The following is a 17,850-nucleotide window of genomic DNA, read 5'->3' as shown; positions in this document are numbered from 1 at the left end:
TATCCAATGCCAGATTTGCAACGGTAAAAGTCATTCAGGAAAATACTGCCCCAAATTGATGGCTCAGCAACAAGCTACGTATAATTCCAACGCCTCGTATAAAAATCAAAATTATAACAACTATAATAGTAACTATAAAAAGAACAACAATTATAATAACCAGAACAGAAATTCAAATAATCCTAATTGGAAACCGATAAGTTGCTAGTATTGTAAAGTGAGAGGACATCCGATACAAGAGTGCAAAAAATTAAAGAATTTAGAAAATATGGCTCAAATGCGGGAAAATTACAGTTATTGAAAAGATGCGGGACACACAGTAGAACATTGTCAAGAAATCAAATCACTGGAATCAAGAGCAAATAAATTTTGTAGCTATTGCAAAAACACGAACCATACGATAGAGGAATGCCTTAAATTGCAGAATCAGCAAATCAATCGAGTGGAAAACGAGTAAAGCCTACTCGGGTCGAGTGGACGAGAAATAATAAGGCTAATGTACTCGAAACAGATTATGACACAGCAAATTCAATGAAAACAAGTGATTCCTATGAACAAAATGTCTCAAATACAGAGAAGTCGGAGAAATGCGATAATGAACTTAACGTTACGAATATTGAGAAACTAGAAGTATATCATATAAAGTAAGATAATCGATTAGAATATATCAAGATTACGAATCCGTATACAATAAAATCATGCAGCTTGCTCGTTGATAGTGTCGCACAGATCAATATAATTAAATTAGGGCAAATTTCTTCGACGGTGCAATTGCAAAATAAAAAAATATTGTTGACAAGGATAACAAGCAAGCATATAAAAACTTTGGGAAAAGTTACCAATAACTACCAATAAATAATAAATATTTTAATTTCCACGTAGCACCAGAAGTATTTGACAGTCCGTACGATGGCATTTTAGGAATTAAATTACTCAGAGAAAGTAAATTACGCTTAGATGGAGGATATTTAGAGATAAATGACATAAAATTAAAACTACAAAGTGGACCAATTAAGAAGTATATACACTTATATAAAGCAAGTACAAAACAAGGATCAGAATGCAAGAGTGGGAATAAATAACGATCAAAAGAAATTTCTCAATAGAATTTTAAAAGAAATTATTGATGAAAATGATATATATGAAGGCTTAAATGAAAATAAGTGGAGCGAGACTAAAACTTAAAATGAAAGGAAAGAAAATATAACGCATCAAAGTAATAAGCAAAGCAGTGTAAATGAGAGCATGGAGCAAGAGGCAGAAAATTTCCACAATACAAAAGATATCGAAAAAATGAAATAGCGATAGAAAATACTTTTTATGATGATGTGAAAACAGTCCTAAATATAATAACTAAAGAATATGAAGTCAGTACACGCTAAACCCTAAAGTACAAAAATCGACGTAAAAAGTCCGAATATCGCAATTTATACTTAAGAAAAGTTGAGATTGTAAAATTTGTACCTTAAAATTTCTAAAAGAGAGATTTTGTACTTTTCAATAGATCTATTACTTATTGATTTTAAACTTTGTCAAAGTACAGACTGCTGATTTTGTACTTTGAAATTTCTTGTGACAATTTCAAAGGTTCAAAAGAGTAATTTTGTACTTGTGTGACCTTTTCAAAGCACTCGCTTATAACTATTATACATAATTCATCATAAATAAATAGAAGACATGTTACAATAAGAGAATAATTTTTTTTCTCTTGTCAACTGAACTTTATAGTAACTTTATAGTAAGAAATTTCAATGTCGCCCCTTTTACGCTAGACGTTAAGGATTACGACTTCTACACATTTTTTAAACGGTCAAGTCCGAAACAGCAAAATTATTTGTTTCAACAATTTGGTTTATGCAAATTATTGCAAGATTAATTTTTTCACAAAAATTAGTGTTCTACTGGGGGTTTTCGAGGTCACTGATTTCGAAACTGATATCAGTTTCGCGAAATTATTTGTTTAAACTGTGTTATTTATGCAAATTAATATAATATTAAATATTTGATAAAAAGGAGTCTACTGTTAGGGATTTTCAGAGTGCCTGATGCCAAATCTGGTATCAGATTAGAAAAAAAAAACTAAAATGCATAAACCTATTAACTCCGACTTCCTCAAATTTAATCATTTATTTAAGCTACACCTTGGCATATCGAAGGAAGGCAAGCGAGAGCGAGAAAAAAATTGACCCGAAGCGCCCCAAACCCACCTACTCTACGTGCAGCGAGTACGATAATAAAATACGGGGCAAATCGGAAGAAGGCGAACCTCGACAAGCTATAAAACTAAACCTAAAGCTTCAAAACCAACTTATCCCACGCGCAGCGAGTTTGATAATAAAATACGGTGCACATCAGAGGAAGGCGAGCGAAAGCGAGAAACAAAATTAAAACCCAAAGCGACAATAACCAACCTACCACACGTGCAGCGAGTTCGGTAAAAAATACGGGGCATATCGGAGGAAGGCGAACATCAACAAGCTGTAAATCTAAAACTAAAGCTTTCAATCCACCTACCCCACGCGCAGCGAGTTTGATAATAAAAACGTGGCAAACCCATTAACTCTATGCTGTCCAAATTATTAATTTATTCAAACAAAACCTCGACACGTCGAAGGAAGTCGAGCAAAGCGAGGAATAAGTCTAAAACCAAAATGCATAAACCCAACTACCCTACGCTTACCGAGATTAATAATGTACTTAAAAACCTTTCAGCACATCGGGGGAAAGCGAGCAAGTGCGATAATTATATCAAGTACATAAACTTTTAAACCCACCTATACTACGCACTGCGAGTTTACGTAGTTGGCACAGCGGAGGAAGGCGGGCGAGAGGGATGATTAAATATAAAACTAAAATCTGCCTACCCCTCACTCTGCGAGTTTCCGTTCTCGGTACAGCGAAGGAAGGCGAGCGTGTGAGAATTATATCAAATTCATAAACTCTTAAACCAACCTACCCCTTGCACCGCGAGTTTCCGTACTCGGCACAGCGGAAGAAGGCGAACAAGTGCAAGGATTATACAAAAAACATAAACACTCAAAAATGCATGTATACTTTTTTTCAGCAAAGCAGAGATTATAAGTTTATATTTATAAATAAATAAAACCCAGAAGTATGTCTTCGTGTTATTCAGGAGCACTGAAAATTATACTTTTGCGGAATATTTTCTATACATTTTTAATTTATGTATTTATATATTTACAGGGAACAATGAGGTAGAGGCGTTTTAGTTATAATAGCAAAACACGCTTCTACAGACATTTGTTCGATGCTCACTATTTATAACCTTCATCATTAATTTTTCCCGTAATAATCGCAGTGGATACGGCACTGAGCATTATAGTATATTATGACACTGTTGTGGGAGATGGTTTTCTACATTTCTCGAGATTTTTCGGACGAGTGCGAAAATCGAGCAACGTAGAAAAACACCTCCCACAACAGTCTCATACGATATTTAATAGCACGACAACCTCAAAATCGACAATAAAGTTGGCATTTTGAGGTTAGCATGCTATAAAAAGTTTTATTTTTAATTTTACTTACGTTGTTCTCGCTCACCTTCCTCACTTTGACAACGTAATCAAGCTCTCAGTGCGTAGAGTAGGTAAGCTTTGATAGTGACGTTGCTATGCAGGGCGGGTAAATTAAAGGTCCTATGCTTTAGATATTTTTTAGCCAGTCGTGACTACTTTGCTCCAATGTGCCAATAAATTCTGATATATCTTTTCCTTCTCACGCCTTTCACCGTTGTACCAAGTACGTAAAATCGCAGTGCGAGGGGTAGGTGGGTAAGAATGTTTATATTTTTTATATAATCCTCGCACTTGCTTCCCTTCCTCTGATGAGCCCCGTCGTATTTTATTATGAAACTTGCTGCGCGTGGGGTAAGTGGGTTTGGAAGCTTTGGTTTTAGATTTTTTTCTCGCTCTTGTCCGCCTTCCTTGCCAAAGTGTAGCTTAAATAAATGATAAAATTTGAGGAGGTCCGGGTTAATAGGTTAACGCATTTTAGTTTTAGATTTATCTCCCGCCTCGCTTGCCTTCTTTCGATGTGCCGAGGTGTTGTGTAAATAAATTAATAATTTGGAAAGCGTAGGGTTAATGGGTTTACGCATTTTGGTTTTAGATTTATTCTCGCTTTTCTCGACTTCCTTCGATATGCCGAGGTTTTGTTTGAATAATAAATTAATTATTTGGACAGCATAGGGTTAATGAGTTTGCGCATTTTGGTTTTAGATTTATTCTCGCTCGCCTTTCTTCGATGTGCCACGTATTCTATTATCAAACTCGCTGCGCGTGGGGTAAGTTGGTTTTGAAGCTTAGGTTTCAGATTTACAGCGTGTCGAGGTTCGCCTTCCTTCGATGTGCCACGTATTTTATTATTGAACTCGCTGCGCCTGGGGTATGTAGGTTTAGAAGCTTTGGTTTTAGATTTACAGATTGCCGATGTTGGCCTTCCCCCGATATGACCCGTATTTTATTACCGAACTCGCTGCACGTGTGGTAGGTTGGTTATGGTCGCTTTGAATTTTAATTTTTTTTCTCGCTTTCGCTCGCCTTCCTCTGATGTGCCCCGTATTTTATTATGAAACTTGCTGCGCGTGGGGTAAGTGGATTTGGAAACATTGGTTTTAGATTTTTTCTCGCTCTTGCTCGCCTTCCTCCGATGTGCCCCGTATTTTATTATGAAACTTGCTGCGCGTGGGGTAAGTATGTTTGGAAGCTTTAGTTTTAGATTTTTGTCTCGCTCTCGCTCGCCTTCGTCCGACGTGCCACGTATTCTATTATCAAACGCAATGCGCGTAGGGTAAGTTGGTTTTGAAGCTTTAGTTTTAGATTTACAGCGTGTCGAGGTTCGCCTTCCTCCGATGTGCTACGTATTTTATTATTGAACTCGCTGCAAGTAGGGTAGGTGGGTTTGGGGCGCTTCGGGTTTCAATTTTTTTCTCGCTCTCGCTCGCCTTTCTTCGATGTGTCACGTATTCTATTATCAAACTCGCTGCGCGTGGGGTTAGTTGGTTTTGAAGCTTAGGTTTCAGATTTACAGCGTGTCGAGGTTCGCCTTCCTTCGATGTGCCACGTATTTTATTATTGAACTCGCTGCGCCTGGGGTATGTAGGTTTAGAAGCTTTGGTTTTAGATTTACAGATTGCCGATGTTGGCCTTCCCCCGATATGACCCGTATTTTATTACCGAACTCGCTGCACGTGTGGTAGGTTGGTTATGGTCGCTTTGAATTTTAATTTTTTTTCTCGCTTTCGCTCGCCTTCCTCTGATGTGCCCCGTATTTTATTATGAAACTTGCTGCGCGTGGGGTAAGTGGATTTGGAAACATTGGTTTTAGATTTTTTCTCGCTCTTGCTCGCCTTCCTCCGATGTGCCCCGTATTTTATTATGAAACTTGCTGCGCGTGGGGTAAGTATGTTTGGAAGCTTTAGTTTTAGATTTTTTCTCGCTCTTGCTCGCCTTCCTCCGATGTGCCCCGTATTTTATTATGAAACTTGCTGCGCGTGGGGTAAGTATGTTTGGAAGCTTTAGTTTTAGATTTTTGTCTCGCTCTCGCTCGCCTTCGTCCGACGTGCCACGTATTCTATTATCAAACGCAATGCGCGTAGGGTAAGTAGGTTTGGAAGCTTTGATTTGAGATTTACAGCTTGTCGAGGTTCGCCTTCCTCCGATGTGCCTCGTATTTTATTATCGTACTCGCTGTACGTAGAGTAGGTGGGTTTGGGGCGCTTCGGGTTAATTTTTTTCAGATTAATAATTTTTTTCTCGCTCTCGCTTGCCTTCCTTCGATATGCCAAGGTGTAGCTTAAATAAATGATTAAATTTGAGGAAGTCGGGGTTAATAGGTTTATGCATTTTATTTTTTTTTTTCTAATCTGATACCAGATTTGACATCAGGCACTCTGAAAATCCCTAACAGTAGACTCCTTTTTATCAAATATTTAATATTACATTAATTTGCATAAATAACACTGTTTAAACAAATAATTTCGCGAATCTGATATCAGTTTTGAAATCAGTGACCTCGAAAACCCCTAGTAGAACACTAATTTTTGTGAAAAAATTAATTTTGCAATAATTTGCATAAACCAAATTGTTGAAACAAATAATTTTGCATATCTGGTATCAAATTCGTCTTCAGGGACCCCAAAAACTCCATATACCTTGCTGTTTCGGACTTGAACGTTTAAAAAATGTGAATTTTGCAACAATTTATTAAAAAAAATTGTTTAAACAATATATTTTACAATTTTGATAGCTGATTCGTGTTGAGCGACCCCAAAAACCTCAAGTCTGATCTGTTTTGCCCTTCAATTTTCCGTAATTTTAGAAGTCGTAATCCTTAAAGTCTAGCGTAAAAGGGGCAACATTGAAATTTCTTACTATAAAGTTACTATAAAGTTCATTTGACAAAAGAAAAAAAATTATTCTCTTATTGTAACATGTCTTCTGTTTATTTATGATGAATTATGTATAATAGTTATAAGCGAGTGCTTTAAAAAGGTGACACAAGTACAAAATCACTTTTTTGAACTTTTTAAATAGTTGCCAGAAATTTTAAAGTACAAAATCAGCAGTCTGTACTTTGACAAAGTTTAAAATCAATAATTTGATCTATTGAAAAGTACAAAATCTCTCTTTTAGAAATTTTATGGTACAAATTTTACAATCTCAACTTTTCTTAAGTACAAATTGCGACATTCGGACTTTTTTAAGTCGATTTTTGTACTTTAGGGTTTAGCGTGTAATGATACTCAGGCGGAAATAATAAACGAAAATAACAAAGAAAAAAACAAGCCAGAAAATTTTAGAGAATTTTTGGAAACCGATAATAAGAATATTGAAAATTTTATATAAAACATTAACGTAGGATTGCAAGAGGAGCAAAACTCGCAAGAAATCAATGCAAAAGCAAAAGAATATTATTTTAAGGACATTTTAACAACAATGAAAGAAACTGGAGAAAAATTGTCAAAAGCCGAAGAAAAATTGATGTTTGATGGAAAAGAATATCAATATATATCATTCGATATTGACTATATTTCTGAAGGAGCTTAATTAGTGGACGAACTGGGCATGGAGAAGAGTTTAATTTTAAATATAGAAGCAATCGATGCATTTGAGAAAACTAAACAAGGCAAACTCATGAAGCCTAATAGGCAGGAAGTATTACGAAAGAAATTACGGATGAAAAATGGTGGTAAAAGGAATCAAGAAAGAATTGAACGAATCACAAATAAACATCCAGATGTGTTCTAGATCGAAGGAAATGAATTAGGAACGTGTAACGTAGAACAACTTGAAATAAATTTAACAACAGATAAACCTATTTATGTAAAGTAGTTTCCATTAAAGCACAGAAGAAAGGGATTGCTATCAGTGAAACAAAGAAATTAGTCATAAATAAAGTAATTCGAAATACAAAAAGCCCATTTAATGCAATGGCATTAGTCGTGCCAAAGAAAGAACTTGCAACGGGAAAGAAGAGATACAGGTTAGTAATTGACTACAGAGCACTAAATGAGGTCACTATAGCAGACCCTTATTTACTACCAAATATTAACGAAATTTTGGATCTCATAGGACACAAGAAATATTTCGATGTTTTAGACTTAAAATCAGGATTTCATCAAGTAAAAATGAGACCTTCCGATATAGAAAAAGCTGCGTTTAGTGTACAGCCATTGGTAAGATTTGGATTTCTTGTTTCACCGTTTGTTCTCAAGAACTCTGCTAGGACATTTCAGCGAGTGATAAATACAGTCCTAGCCGATTACATCAATAAAATATGCTACAATTATATTGACAATATTATTATTTTTGGAGATTTGAATGAAAAATTTTATCTAATAGCAGAAGCATTGTTAGCAGCAGGATTAAAATTAGAACAAGAAAAATGTGAATTTGGTAAAACAGAAGTTTGTTTCTTAGGGCATATAACTAGCGAAGCTGGGATAAGGCAGAATGAAAAGAAAATAGAGGCCGTCAAAAGGTTTCCTATATCTAAAAATGTAAAGAGAGTAAGACAATTTTTTAACAATATTATTACAAAAAGATAGAACAAGTGACGCAAGTCAATACGCCCTAGGATGTGTTATTTCTCAAGGCGAAATAGGCAAAGACAGACCTATAGCTTATGCATCTAGATTATTGCAACCAGCTGAAGCGAAATATGCGACGTATGAGAAAGAGGCTTTGGCAATTATGTATGCCATAAAAACTTTCAAGAGTCATCTATGGTAATAAATTTGTGATTGTAACAGATCACAAGCCATTGGTATGGTTAAAATCAGCAGATAATAATAAAAGAGTACAAAGATGGAGATTAAAATTGTTAGACTATGAGTATGAAATTATATATGAAGCTGAAAAGCAAATACGAATGCAGATGCATTGTCACGAAATCCAGTGGCGGAAGTTGAAATATGTGTTATAACTAGAGCTCAGAAAAAGCAAGAAGAGAATAAAATTAGCCAAGAATTGACCAATGAAGATAAAATTAAAATCGTAAATGGACAAAAGAAAAAAATCAATAAAAAAAGTTGAAGATAAAAAACCGTAAACGAAGAAAAATTAATAGCCTAAAGAATAGAAGTGCGTGTGACGTTAAAAAGCAGCAAAGCAAACAGGGAAATGTAGTATACTCCAAAAACGCAACCCAATTCCGAAATGATAATGTGATACATTTAATTAACAACTTAGGTTAATCACTAGATTAAAATACAGCAAAATTATTAAAAAATAGAAATATTTATTGGGATAAAAATATAGACAGTAATGAGATTGAGGTAATAGAAAAAGGAAAGAACTAAATTTTTGTATTATGTTTAAATACAGCTGAATCGACAATAAGAATTAAAACAATGCTTATTAATTTATTTAAATTATTAAGAACTATTTGTTTGCAAAAGAATTATGCAATATTTAGTATATCGAAAGATATAAAAATAACAAATATTCGCTAATTAGAATCGAACAGCTGAGAGAGAAACACTGTTCACCTACGTTCCCCCACCACGCGGCGGGGGTGAAAAATCCTATAAGCCCGAAGAAAGAAATATCCCCACCTATTCCTATCCATCCACCCAATTCAACGACCTATACAAATCAACCAATAGAATCGAAAGTAAAATCTAAACCAGAATCGAATATATCATTATTTTCATTGAAGCCATTCTAGAATAGGCAGCTGTAATTATCATTGGTAAATATTCAAACCCTTTACTATTATTCTACGTAAACAATAGGACATCTATATTAATGTTTGATATATTTATATTGCTAGGATCTAAGGTAATAGATTAGGGTATAATATAAATTTCATTACTAATTTAAAATAAACTAATGTTCTTTTTAATTTAAGTTATGTAACCACTAAGAATAGTAGATTTAATAATGTTAATGTAAATGAAATTCTAGAATATTCATACAAGTTAATAATAAATTAAACAATATGATACAAGCAGAAACAACTACGTCAGAATTCAAATCGAATATTCTAGGATTTTATGAAAAGTAAAGGATGTTGCTAAGAACTTATAATAAGCTGGGTATTCAAATAATCAAAATTGTGTGTTAATCTATTGTTTAATTAAGTTGCTATTGTACCAATAGGCAACAAGCTTGTGGGGGGGGGGGGGGATACGTCCTGAGACGTATTGTAATGTTTAGCAAAGAGCCCGTAAGCACAAAAATGATGAGTGCGAACAATAAGTAGCTCAGCGGAGTTAACGAATACACCCGATTACGAGGCGTTGAACAGTGGACATTTGTTACTCAAGCTGGACTCTGCTACGACGCTCCGGGCTGTCGAAAGAGCTACCAGTAATTTGAGTCGCGATATCGATCTAACAGTATAAAAAATAAATTCTTAATTAAAACTACAATCGTGAGTTATATCTTATTATTATCCCTGCGTATGCCTATCCGATTGTTTCTGACAACACTAGCAGCAGAGCCGATAGCAGAATCAGCGCAAAGTAAGTACAATAACATATTAATAGATCGGGTCGTGACTTAACAAAACATATCAAAGATAAATGAGAAAAAGCGATAGGCACTTTCTGGGCCTGCAGGAGGGCTTTTGAAAATACCGTCTAGAACCGGATGAAGTAAGATGGCAATATGATGCTATCATCAAACCAAGACTCACTCATGGGGCACTGGTATGGGGCCACAAATGTGAGTTGAAAACTTACACAGGGGCACTAAACAGGGTGCAAAGATTAGTTATAGCAGGAATCACGGGATCCATGCGAACGACACCTACGGTCGCTATGGAAAGACTGTTGAAACTCCTCTCACTAGGCAAGGTAATTAGGGAAAATGCGTGCAGGACGTTCGGCAGAATAGCAGAATCAACAAACTATTCGGATTTCAAGGATTCGGCACTTCTGGAATAAGTAATGCCGCTAATGGAAGAAAGAGGTTGCATTAGAATGGCGAAAAAAATTTATAAGAGAGAAGCACAAGGCGAAGAACTGTAAGCTTCTGCTTGGATAGCAGGGCAGCTCTTATGGCGCTAGATAGTATCAGTTTCTCCTTATAAGAGGTACTAAGATGCAGACAGGCTTAAGCAGGAATAGGCTGAGGCTGATCGTTGGCTGGCTGACGGGGCATTGGAGGGTAGGATACCATCTGTAGAACCTGGGACTGAGGGACTCAGAGAGCTGCAGGTGGTGCGAGCACAAAACGGAGACTACCTCCCACCTGCGGTGTGAATGCCCAGCTTTCGTAGGGATGAGACAGAGGGTGTGGGGGTTCCCATGTTGGGGTTAAAGGAGCAAAGGTCAAACAGCTTAGCATCAATTTGCCGTGTTGCCGAAGCTATAAACAAAGGTTTATCAAGTAATTTCTTATGGTACAGGAGGCATAGCACAATGGGCTTCACCTGAGTAATCGACCAGCACGTCCTTGTGCAGGGGCCGCCGCACCTCACATTCCACTAATACTAAGTCTAACATACATATGTATTGATCAAGACTAAAGTGACTCTTTTTACCAACAGGCCATAAGGATTGAATAGGCAGGCAGTAAAAATAACTTTTTGTAACACAAGCATGATTGTCGCGTTTTTCTGACCTATTAAGCGGGACTAAAGTAACTTTTTTCAGTCTAGCGGGCAAACAAAAATTTTAGCGGACGTTTTTAATTTTTTTGCCCGCATATGTAAGCAAAAAAAGACATCAAAAACACCCAGCTAGCAAAGAAAAATAATAATAAATAAATGAATAAAAAACACCCGCCTAGTGAAAAAAAAAATGAAAAACACCCGCTAAAATATTCGTGTGTGTGTATTATTATGTACGTATGTGTATGTGCATGTGTGTAAACACGAAAATCAATACATGCGTAACAAAAGATATGGTGTCCACCAAGCTTTTTGGCCTTGGGTGGCTACAGTCCTCGTATGCATCTTGTAAACGCCCTCGCCTTTGGCTCGGGCTTACTTGCCTTGACTTGTACAGCATATTCCACACTCGGCCTAAAAAAGCCCACTATACGCCGTTAGCACACAATATACTATTTTGTAACACTTGCATGATTTCCGCATTTTTTTTGTCTATAATGCCGAAAAATATAATTAAAGCACAACTGTAAAAATTACTTTTGCTTCCTCCTAAAGATAGCTTTGTAATAGTAAAATTTTGAGTTTCTTCAAAACTTATAGAAAATACTTTTTAGTGTTAGAAGTTCAAATCAAGTGTTTTTAGAAAATGTCCGTATAGATGTGCGTGTATGTGTATACCGTAATATTTCAAGAACTACTCCGTCAATATCAATAAAATTTGACATGCACATATATTTTTGGATTCTGCATTCGGAAAAAACAATTATTTTTTATTTTCTCAACTATATTTTTTTAAGGCCATTTTTTGATTTTTGAAAAACACTATTTTGGGTTTTTTTTAATCATCCCATTGTTACAAACAATTCAACTATAATGTATTTAAAAGAGAATAAAATTACCTACTTTTCCTCGTTTGGTGCTTAGGATCGACCGCTCTGTTAGGCAGATTAAATATAAAAGGTGATTTTTAAAATTTTTTAAATTTTTAAACATCATAAATTCGCGAAAAATTATGTCGATGGGTCACGTATTAAACTATATCCCATTAAAATTTTAAGTGATTTGACAACTTATTTTTTCAGTAATAAATAAAAAACTGAAAAACTGTTTTTTTTTGTGCCTCGATTACGAACGCAAAAAGGCATATTGCACTTGAGATTTCGGGAAAAAGTAGATATTTTATGTGTTTTGGCTAAGTTCATTGCACAGCTTTCAATCCTCTACGGTTCGAAGTATCGAGGTTTCAATTTTTTTTTTGAAAATTTTTCTATTTCTTATATCTCTAAAACAATGTAGTCAAATGCTTAAAAATTGTATTTGTTGATTCACCATAAAAAAACTATCAGCTGCTCAAATTTTAAACGATTTCGTCGAGCGGTTTTCAAGTAAAGAGCTAAAATGTAAAAATCGTTTTCTCGAAAATTGCGCGAGCGACCTATCTAATGAATAGCCTGTTGTTTCATGATGGTTAGGTTGGTTTGGAACACATGTAAACATGCGTGAATTTCTGTGAAAAAAGATTGATGACAGTGTTCATATTCTATAATAAAAAAAACAGAGGGGTCTGCAAACTTTTGGACAATGAAACATCCTAAACTTATAATAAATTATGTATCAAAAACCGCCTCATACATTAGCAAGCAGATATATATACAGGGTGGACCATTTTAATCTATTATGGGAAATATCTCAGATGTATGGTTGGATACAGAAAAATGTTTTAGACCAAAGTTGTAGAGGTCAAAGGGGGTCAACTTTTGGTACCAACAACTTTGACCTTGAACTTGTTTTTGAAGGTCATTTAAGGTCAAGATCTTTTTTTTTTAATAGGAAGACCTACTTTTGACTCCGGATTTGAAAAGTGCAGAAAATTTTACGTTCAAAATGATATTTTGAACAAGGTCACGGAAGGTCATATGAAGGTCAAATTTACAAAAATTGTTAAATAATGTGTGTTAGCTCGGAATAATGGTTGGAAACATCAAAATGTTTTTAGAAAACTTTGTCAAGGGTGGAGAGTTTCAATTTCTGGTTGCAATAACCTTGACCTTGAATTTGGTTCTCAAGGTTATGTCAAGGTCAAAGTGATTTTCCAAGCGAGAACCCCTGCTTTTGATCTCCGATTTGGTAAAAATAAGAGAATGCCTGTTGGAAATGCTAATCAAGGTCATAGTAAGGTCGTGTCAAGGCCAATTTACTGTGCACTTCAAAAGTTAAAAATAAATATTTGAAGGTCTAAAGACATCAAAGACCTTGAACATCTGTCTAATTTTGAGGTAAAATTAGCCTGAAATATAAAAAAATTACATGAAATCCATTTATTTTTTTAAGACAAATCTTTCTTACTTGGTATTTTACATTTTTTAAAAGATAGAAAATCAGCCAAGTACCTATGACTTTCTCAAAGCTTTTTACTTCCTATTTTTAGCGTTACCCAGAAACAACGACGTGGACGTAATAGGATTATGTTTCCTTTGGGGTGCTATATTACAGTGCGTTCCCCTTGCCTCTCACTGGGGTGCTTGTTTAACGTGAGTCCCCTTGCCTCTCACTGGAGTGCTTGTTTAACGTGAGTCCCCTTGCCTCTCACTTCTAACCATTGAGTATGTGCGCAAACTGACGACCGTTTGCGTCGATACAAAGTTGTATTCTTCTCAAAAAATGTCTTACCGTGGAAAGCAAGACATTTCTTGGAATTTCTGCACAAGCTATTCGTATGCGTTCCATCATGTCTTCTCGTGTCGTTGGTTGCTGTTAGTAACAATTGTTTTTCAAATATCCCCAAAGGTAAAAGTCAGGTGAAGTTAGGTCAGGCGAGTTAGGAGGCCATGCAACTGGACCTCCACGTCCAATCCATTGGTTTGGGTACCGTTCGTTAAAAAAGGTTCTTACAATCCGTGCAAAATGTGGTGGTGCACCATCCAATTGCACCCATAATCTTTGCCTGGTAAATTCTTTGGCTCTAAATCGACATCTTCAAGCAAGCCAGGTAAATGGTCCCTCAAAAATTCCAAAAAATTGTGTTGGTTGACATTACCTTTAAAAAAAATAAGGACCAATTACATATCCATTTACAATTCCACACCAAACGTTTAAACTCCAACGATGTCGATTATCAACTATTCTGTGCCAAAGTGGATTCACATCTGACCAGTAATGACAGTTATGTCTGTTTAGTTCCCTAGTGTTTTTAAAAGTTGCTTCATCTGAAAACATAACAAATGTGAACAACTCTGGATGCTGTAATGCTCATTGACAAAACTGAAGACGTTATGCAAAATGCCGAAGCGTTAGTTCTTGAATTAATGTGATGTGGTAAGCATGATACCTTTGGTCTTTGAGGATCCTAAGAACTGTTGATTTTGGTATTCCATGTTGTCTTTCAATTTCTCGAGAACTAATGTAAGGATTAAGGTGAACGACTGCGAGAACTGCTAAAACACCTCGGCACTCTCCTAAAATCATAATCATGTCCACAATTTTATTTGGGGAGTAATCAGCCATTTTATACCTTGATTAGCATTTCCAACGGGCATTCTCTTATTTTTACCAAATCGGAGATCAAAAGCAGGGGTTCTCGCTTGAAAAATAACTTTGACCTTGACATAACCTTGAGAACCAAATTCAAGGTCAAGGTTATTGCAACCAGAAAATGAAACTCTCCACCCTTGACAACGTTTTTTAATTTGACCTTCATATGACCTTCCGTGACCTTGTTCAAAATATCATTTTGAACGTAAAATTTTCTGCACTTTTCAAATCCGGAGTCAAAAGTAGGTCTTCCTATTTAAAAAAAAAGATCTTAACCTTGAAATGACCTTCAAAAACAAGTTCAAGGTCAAAGTTGTTGGTACCAAAAGTTGACCCCCTTTGACCTCTACAACTTTGGTCTAAAACATTTTTCTGTATCCAACCATAAACCTGAGATATTTCCCATAATAGATTAAAATGGTCCACACACACATATATATTAAAACAATATTTTATTTATTGGACTTATAAATTTAGTTGGAGGAAGCTACGTGCCAATGAATTGGCAGTAATTTTAATAATAAAAACTCAAAATGAATAATTCCCTCTCCCACTCTTCGAAAAGAGAAAGGACTTTTCACGCGCTCGTTGGAAAAAACCACAATGTGGGACAAGCGAAGAAAAGCTCTTTCAGACTTGGGTGATGTATTTTCAGTACGCGTCTCGATCTCGGCACCTTTGGCGCTCTCAACTCTAACTCCTGCTTAACACCTCACCCTCGCTAGAAATAGCTTATTTTTCCTCCTTATTGCACAATGTACTATTTCTTCCCGCTGCTAAAAAACTCGATTTTCTATTTATTTTACATGCATGGAAAGTGGTATTCTCATGCACATATCATAAAATAATTCAAACGCATGGAGCTAATTCGATTCATGCAAGACATAAAAAAGTGAAGCGAGCATTAGAGTCAGTTTGATCAATAAATTGATCTTTGTAATAATCAAGCGTTAGTATATTTTACTAAGAATAAATACTGTATAGTAACGAGAAAAACTTACTTCATCGGTATCTAATAATAGTTCTGACAAATTATCGACGATAATATCCGGACTTTTTAAATAATACAATTGTTTTTCAAAATTGGATTTTACATCGTCTATCATACGCTGCTCTAAATATGTTAACGCTGATGTTAAAGTAATTAAATCTTGACAGATATTTTCATCTTGTGAAAGAGCAGGTGAAATGTTAAATCGTGTAAAATGCGTATTTTCATTACACAACATCATGTGTTCTATAACTTCCATAGGTCGAAGTAATGAAAATGAAGATTTTTTTAAAAGCACAACACCCAAAACGTCTGGTAATAAAACCAATCCAACTGGTCGAGATTTATTTATATGATATTGAAGAACACACGAATAAAATTTTGACCAACAACGATTGACTATTTCCAAATAATCTTCATCCATTAATTCATAATCCATAACTTCATTTTGAATTTCTGCTTCAACAGCCAAGCACACCTTTTCTTTTAGGGCAGTAGGCGATAAATGCATATCTCCCAAATGATTTAATTTTCGATAAATACTCAGAGCACGAATAATATCCTTCAAGGAAAACTTTCCAGGATGAAATATGTAATCAATGTATGCTTGTCTAGGATCTATACTGCTGCCATCGCTAATTACATAATCTCTATCAGAAGATTGTATTAGAACAACTGGTTCCCATTCGCTATTTCTATCAGCACTTTGTAATGGTACTCCTACATGGGTTACAGCAATCGCATCTACTTCAGTTGTTCGCCATAAGGCCCAAATTCGAGTTTCTGAAAAAGAATAATCCACTAGGTGTTGCTGAAAAAAAAATTCAATAATATTTTTTATAAATAATTATAATTGAAAAAACTTTTATCTTATCTCTATCTTATGTCTTTTTTTTATTCTCTTATTATTATTTGTAAATATTTGTCAGTTGTTAAAAAATATTTTTCCCAACACGCGCATGAAATGGGCCTTTTTTCATGCCTAAAAGTATCGTAGAAAATCGTCCATTTCAAGCGTGTTAGAAAAAGTTTGAGCTCAAGCGGGGAGAAATTTTTTGTTTTTCCTCTGTTAATACCCGTTTTGTAAATATCTCAAATTTTCTCTAATTTTTTTTGCATGACTTGAAATGCACAATCTCCTACCCAACGTTTACGAATAAAAAATTCCCTTTCATGCCCTTGTTGGAAAAACACGGGAATGAAAGCTATGTCAGACTCGAGTGAGGTGTTCAGCACGAGTCGGAGTCGAGGGCACCGAAGGCTTGACATTAGCTTATTTTCTTCCCTTGTTGCACAATGTACTATTAAATAAATTCTATAAAATATGTGTCGGATGGAAAAATGCTAGGCTTTGAGCGTAAAGTACTAGAAAATTTTTAAGAACATTTTTTATACACCATGAACGTTCTACCACATACACACACACGTACACACACGCACATACGGCCACATCAAAACATATACATATAACAACTGAAAAATAGACTTTATAAAAGAATACAACCTCCAAAAAATAATCATTGGAAAAAAATGACAAGCATGGAAAGCAGAAAAAAAGCCAGCGACGCTGCTGCTGTGAGTCAAGCTGGAGAAAATCTTTCTAGTGCTGTGCATCTCAGCAGTGTGGCTCTATGTTGTTGTAATATGTGAATCTATCTATTCGTGATTACACTCCGAATTAGTACACGTCAGTCACGCCATCTCCTGGTACGCGACGATTTCGTGCAGCGAAACAAGCGAACGCGAGCATAGTGCGCATGCCTTGCGTATATACTATAAGCACACACTATACTGTATTCAGCTTCGTAGAGTCAGACTATGCTGCGCTGAACTCTATACTCTCTCTCTCTCTCTCTCTCTCACGCGCGCTCTCTCTCTCTCTCTCTCTCTCTCTCACGCTCTCTCTCTCTCTCTCTCTCTCTCTCTCTCTCTCTCTCTCTCTCTCGCTCTCTCTCTGCTATAAAACTCCAATGAGAACGAACGTGTTCACTGCTATAGGCTATTGCCGACTATTCAATAATATATCATTTATACTATTATTAACCTCAGTATTATTCATTGATCCACCCTCGATTCCAACATGGTAGCAAGAGCCGTGGTTGATCGCACAGTAAAAAATTGAGCAGTTAAAATTAAAGGATAAAATTTATCGGAAAAATGATATGCTTGTTAAGAAAGAAATTACAATTTTCGTGTCAAAACGTATGTCGATTAACGAACATTTTCAAGTTAAGAAAAATTAATCTAGT

General features: G+C 35.5%; 1 protein-coding gene across 11 annotated transcripts in view; it reads right to left on the bottom strand.

Annotated features, from left to right (window-relative positions):
• LOC100678509 (nuclear pore complex protein Nup160 homolog) overlaps positions 1 to 17,850 on the bottom strand; it is a 311,275-nt gene that overhangs the window by 202,289 nt on the left and 91,136 nt on the right. For 10 of the 11 annotated variants that reach the window (XR_004345105.1, XR_004345104.1, XR_004226940.2 and 7 more), the window contains one exon: positions 15,612 to 16,412. The exons of the other annotated variant lie outside the window; for it this stretch is intronic. Coding sequence is in view for 6 of the 10 variants with exons in the window: in XM_031925542.2 (XP_031781402.1) it covers positions 15,612 to 16,412 (801 nt within the window). In the remaining 4 variants the exon portion in view is untranslated. The remainder of the gene's footprint in view (positions 1 to 15,611; positions 16,413 to 17,850) is intronic. 11 annotated transcript variants of the gene reach the window in all.

This window comes from Nasonia vitripennis (assembly GCF_009193385.2).
Source record: "Nasonia vitripennis strain AsymCx chromosome 1 unlocalized genomic scaffold, Nvit_psr_1.1 chr1_random0002, whole genome shotgun sequence".
Taxonomy (NCBI): domain Eukaryota; kingdom Metazoa; phylum Arthropoda; class Insecta; order Hymenoptera; family Pteromalidae; genus Nasonia; species Nasonia vitripennis.
Note: the sequence above shows the minus strand (reverse complement) of the source record. Positions and strands in the feature narration are given on the sequence as shown.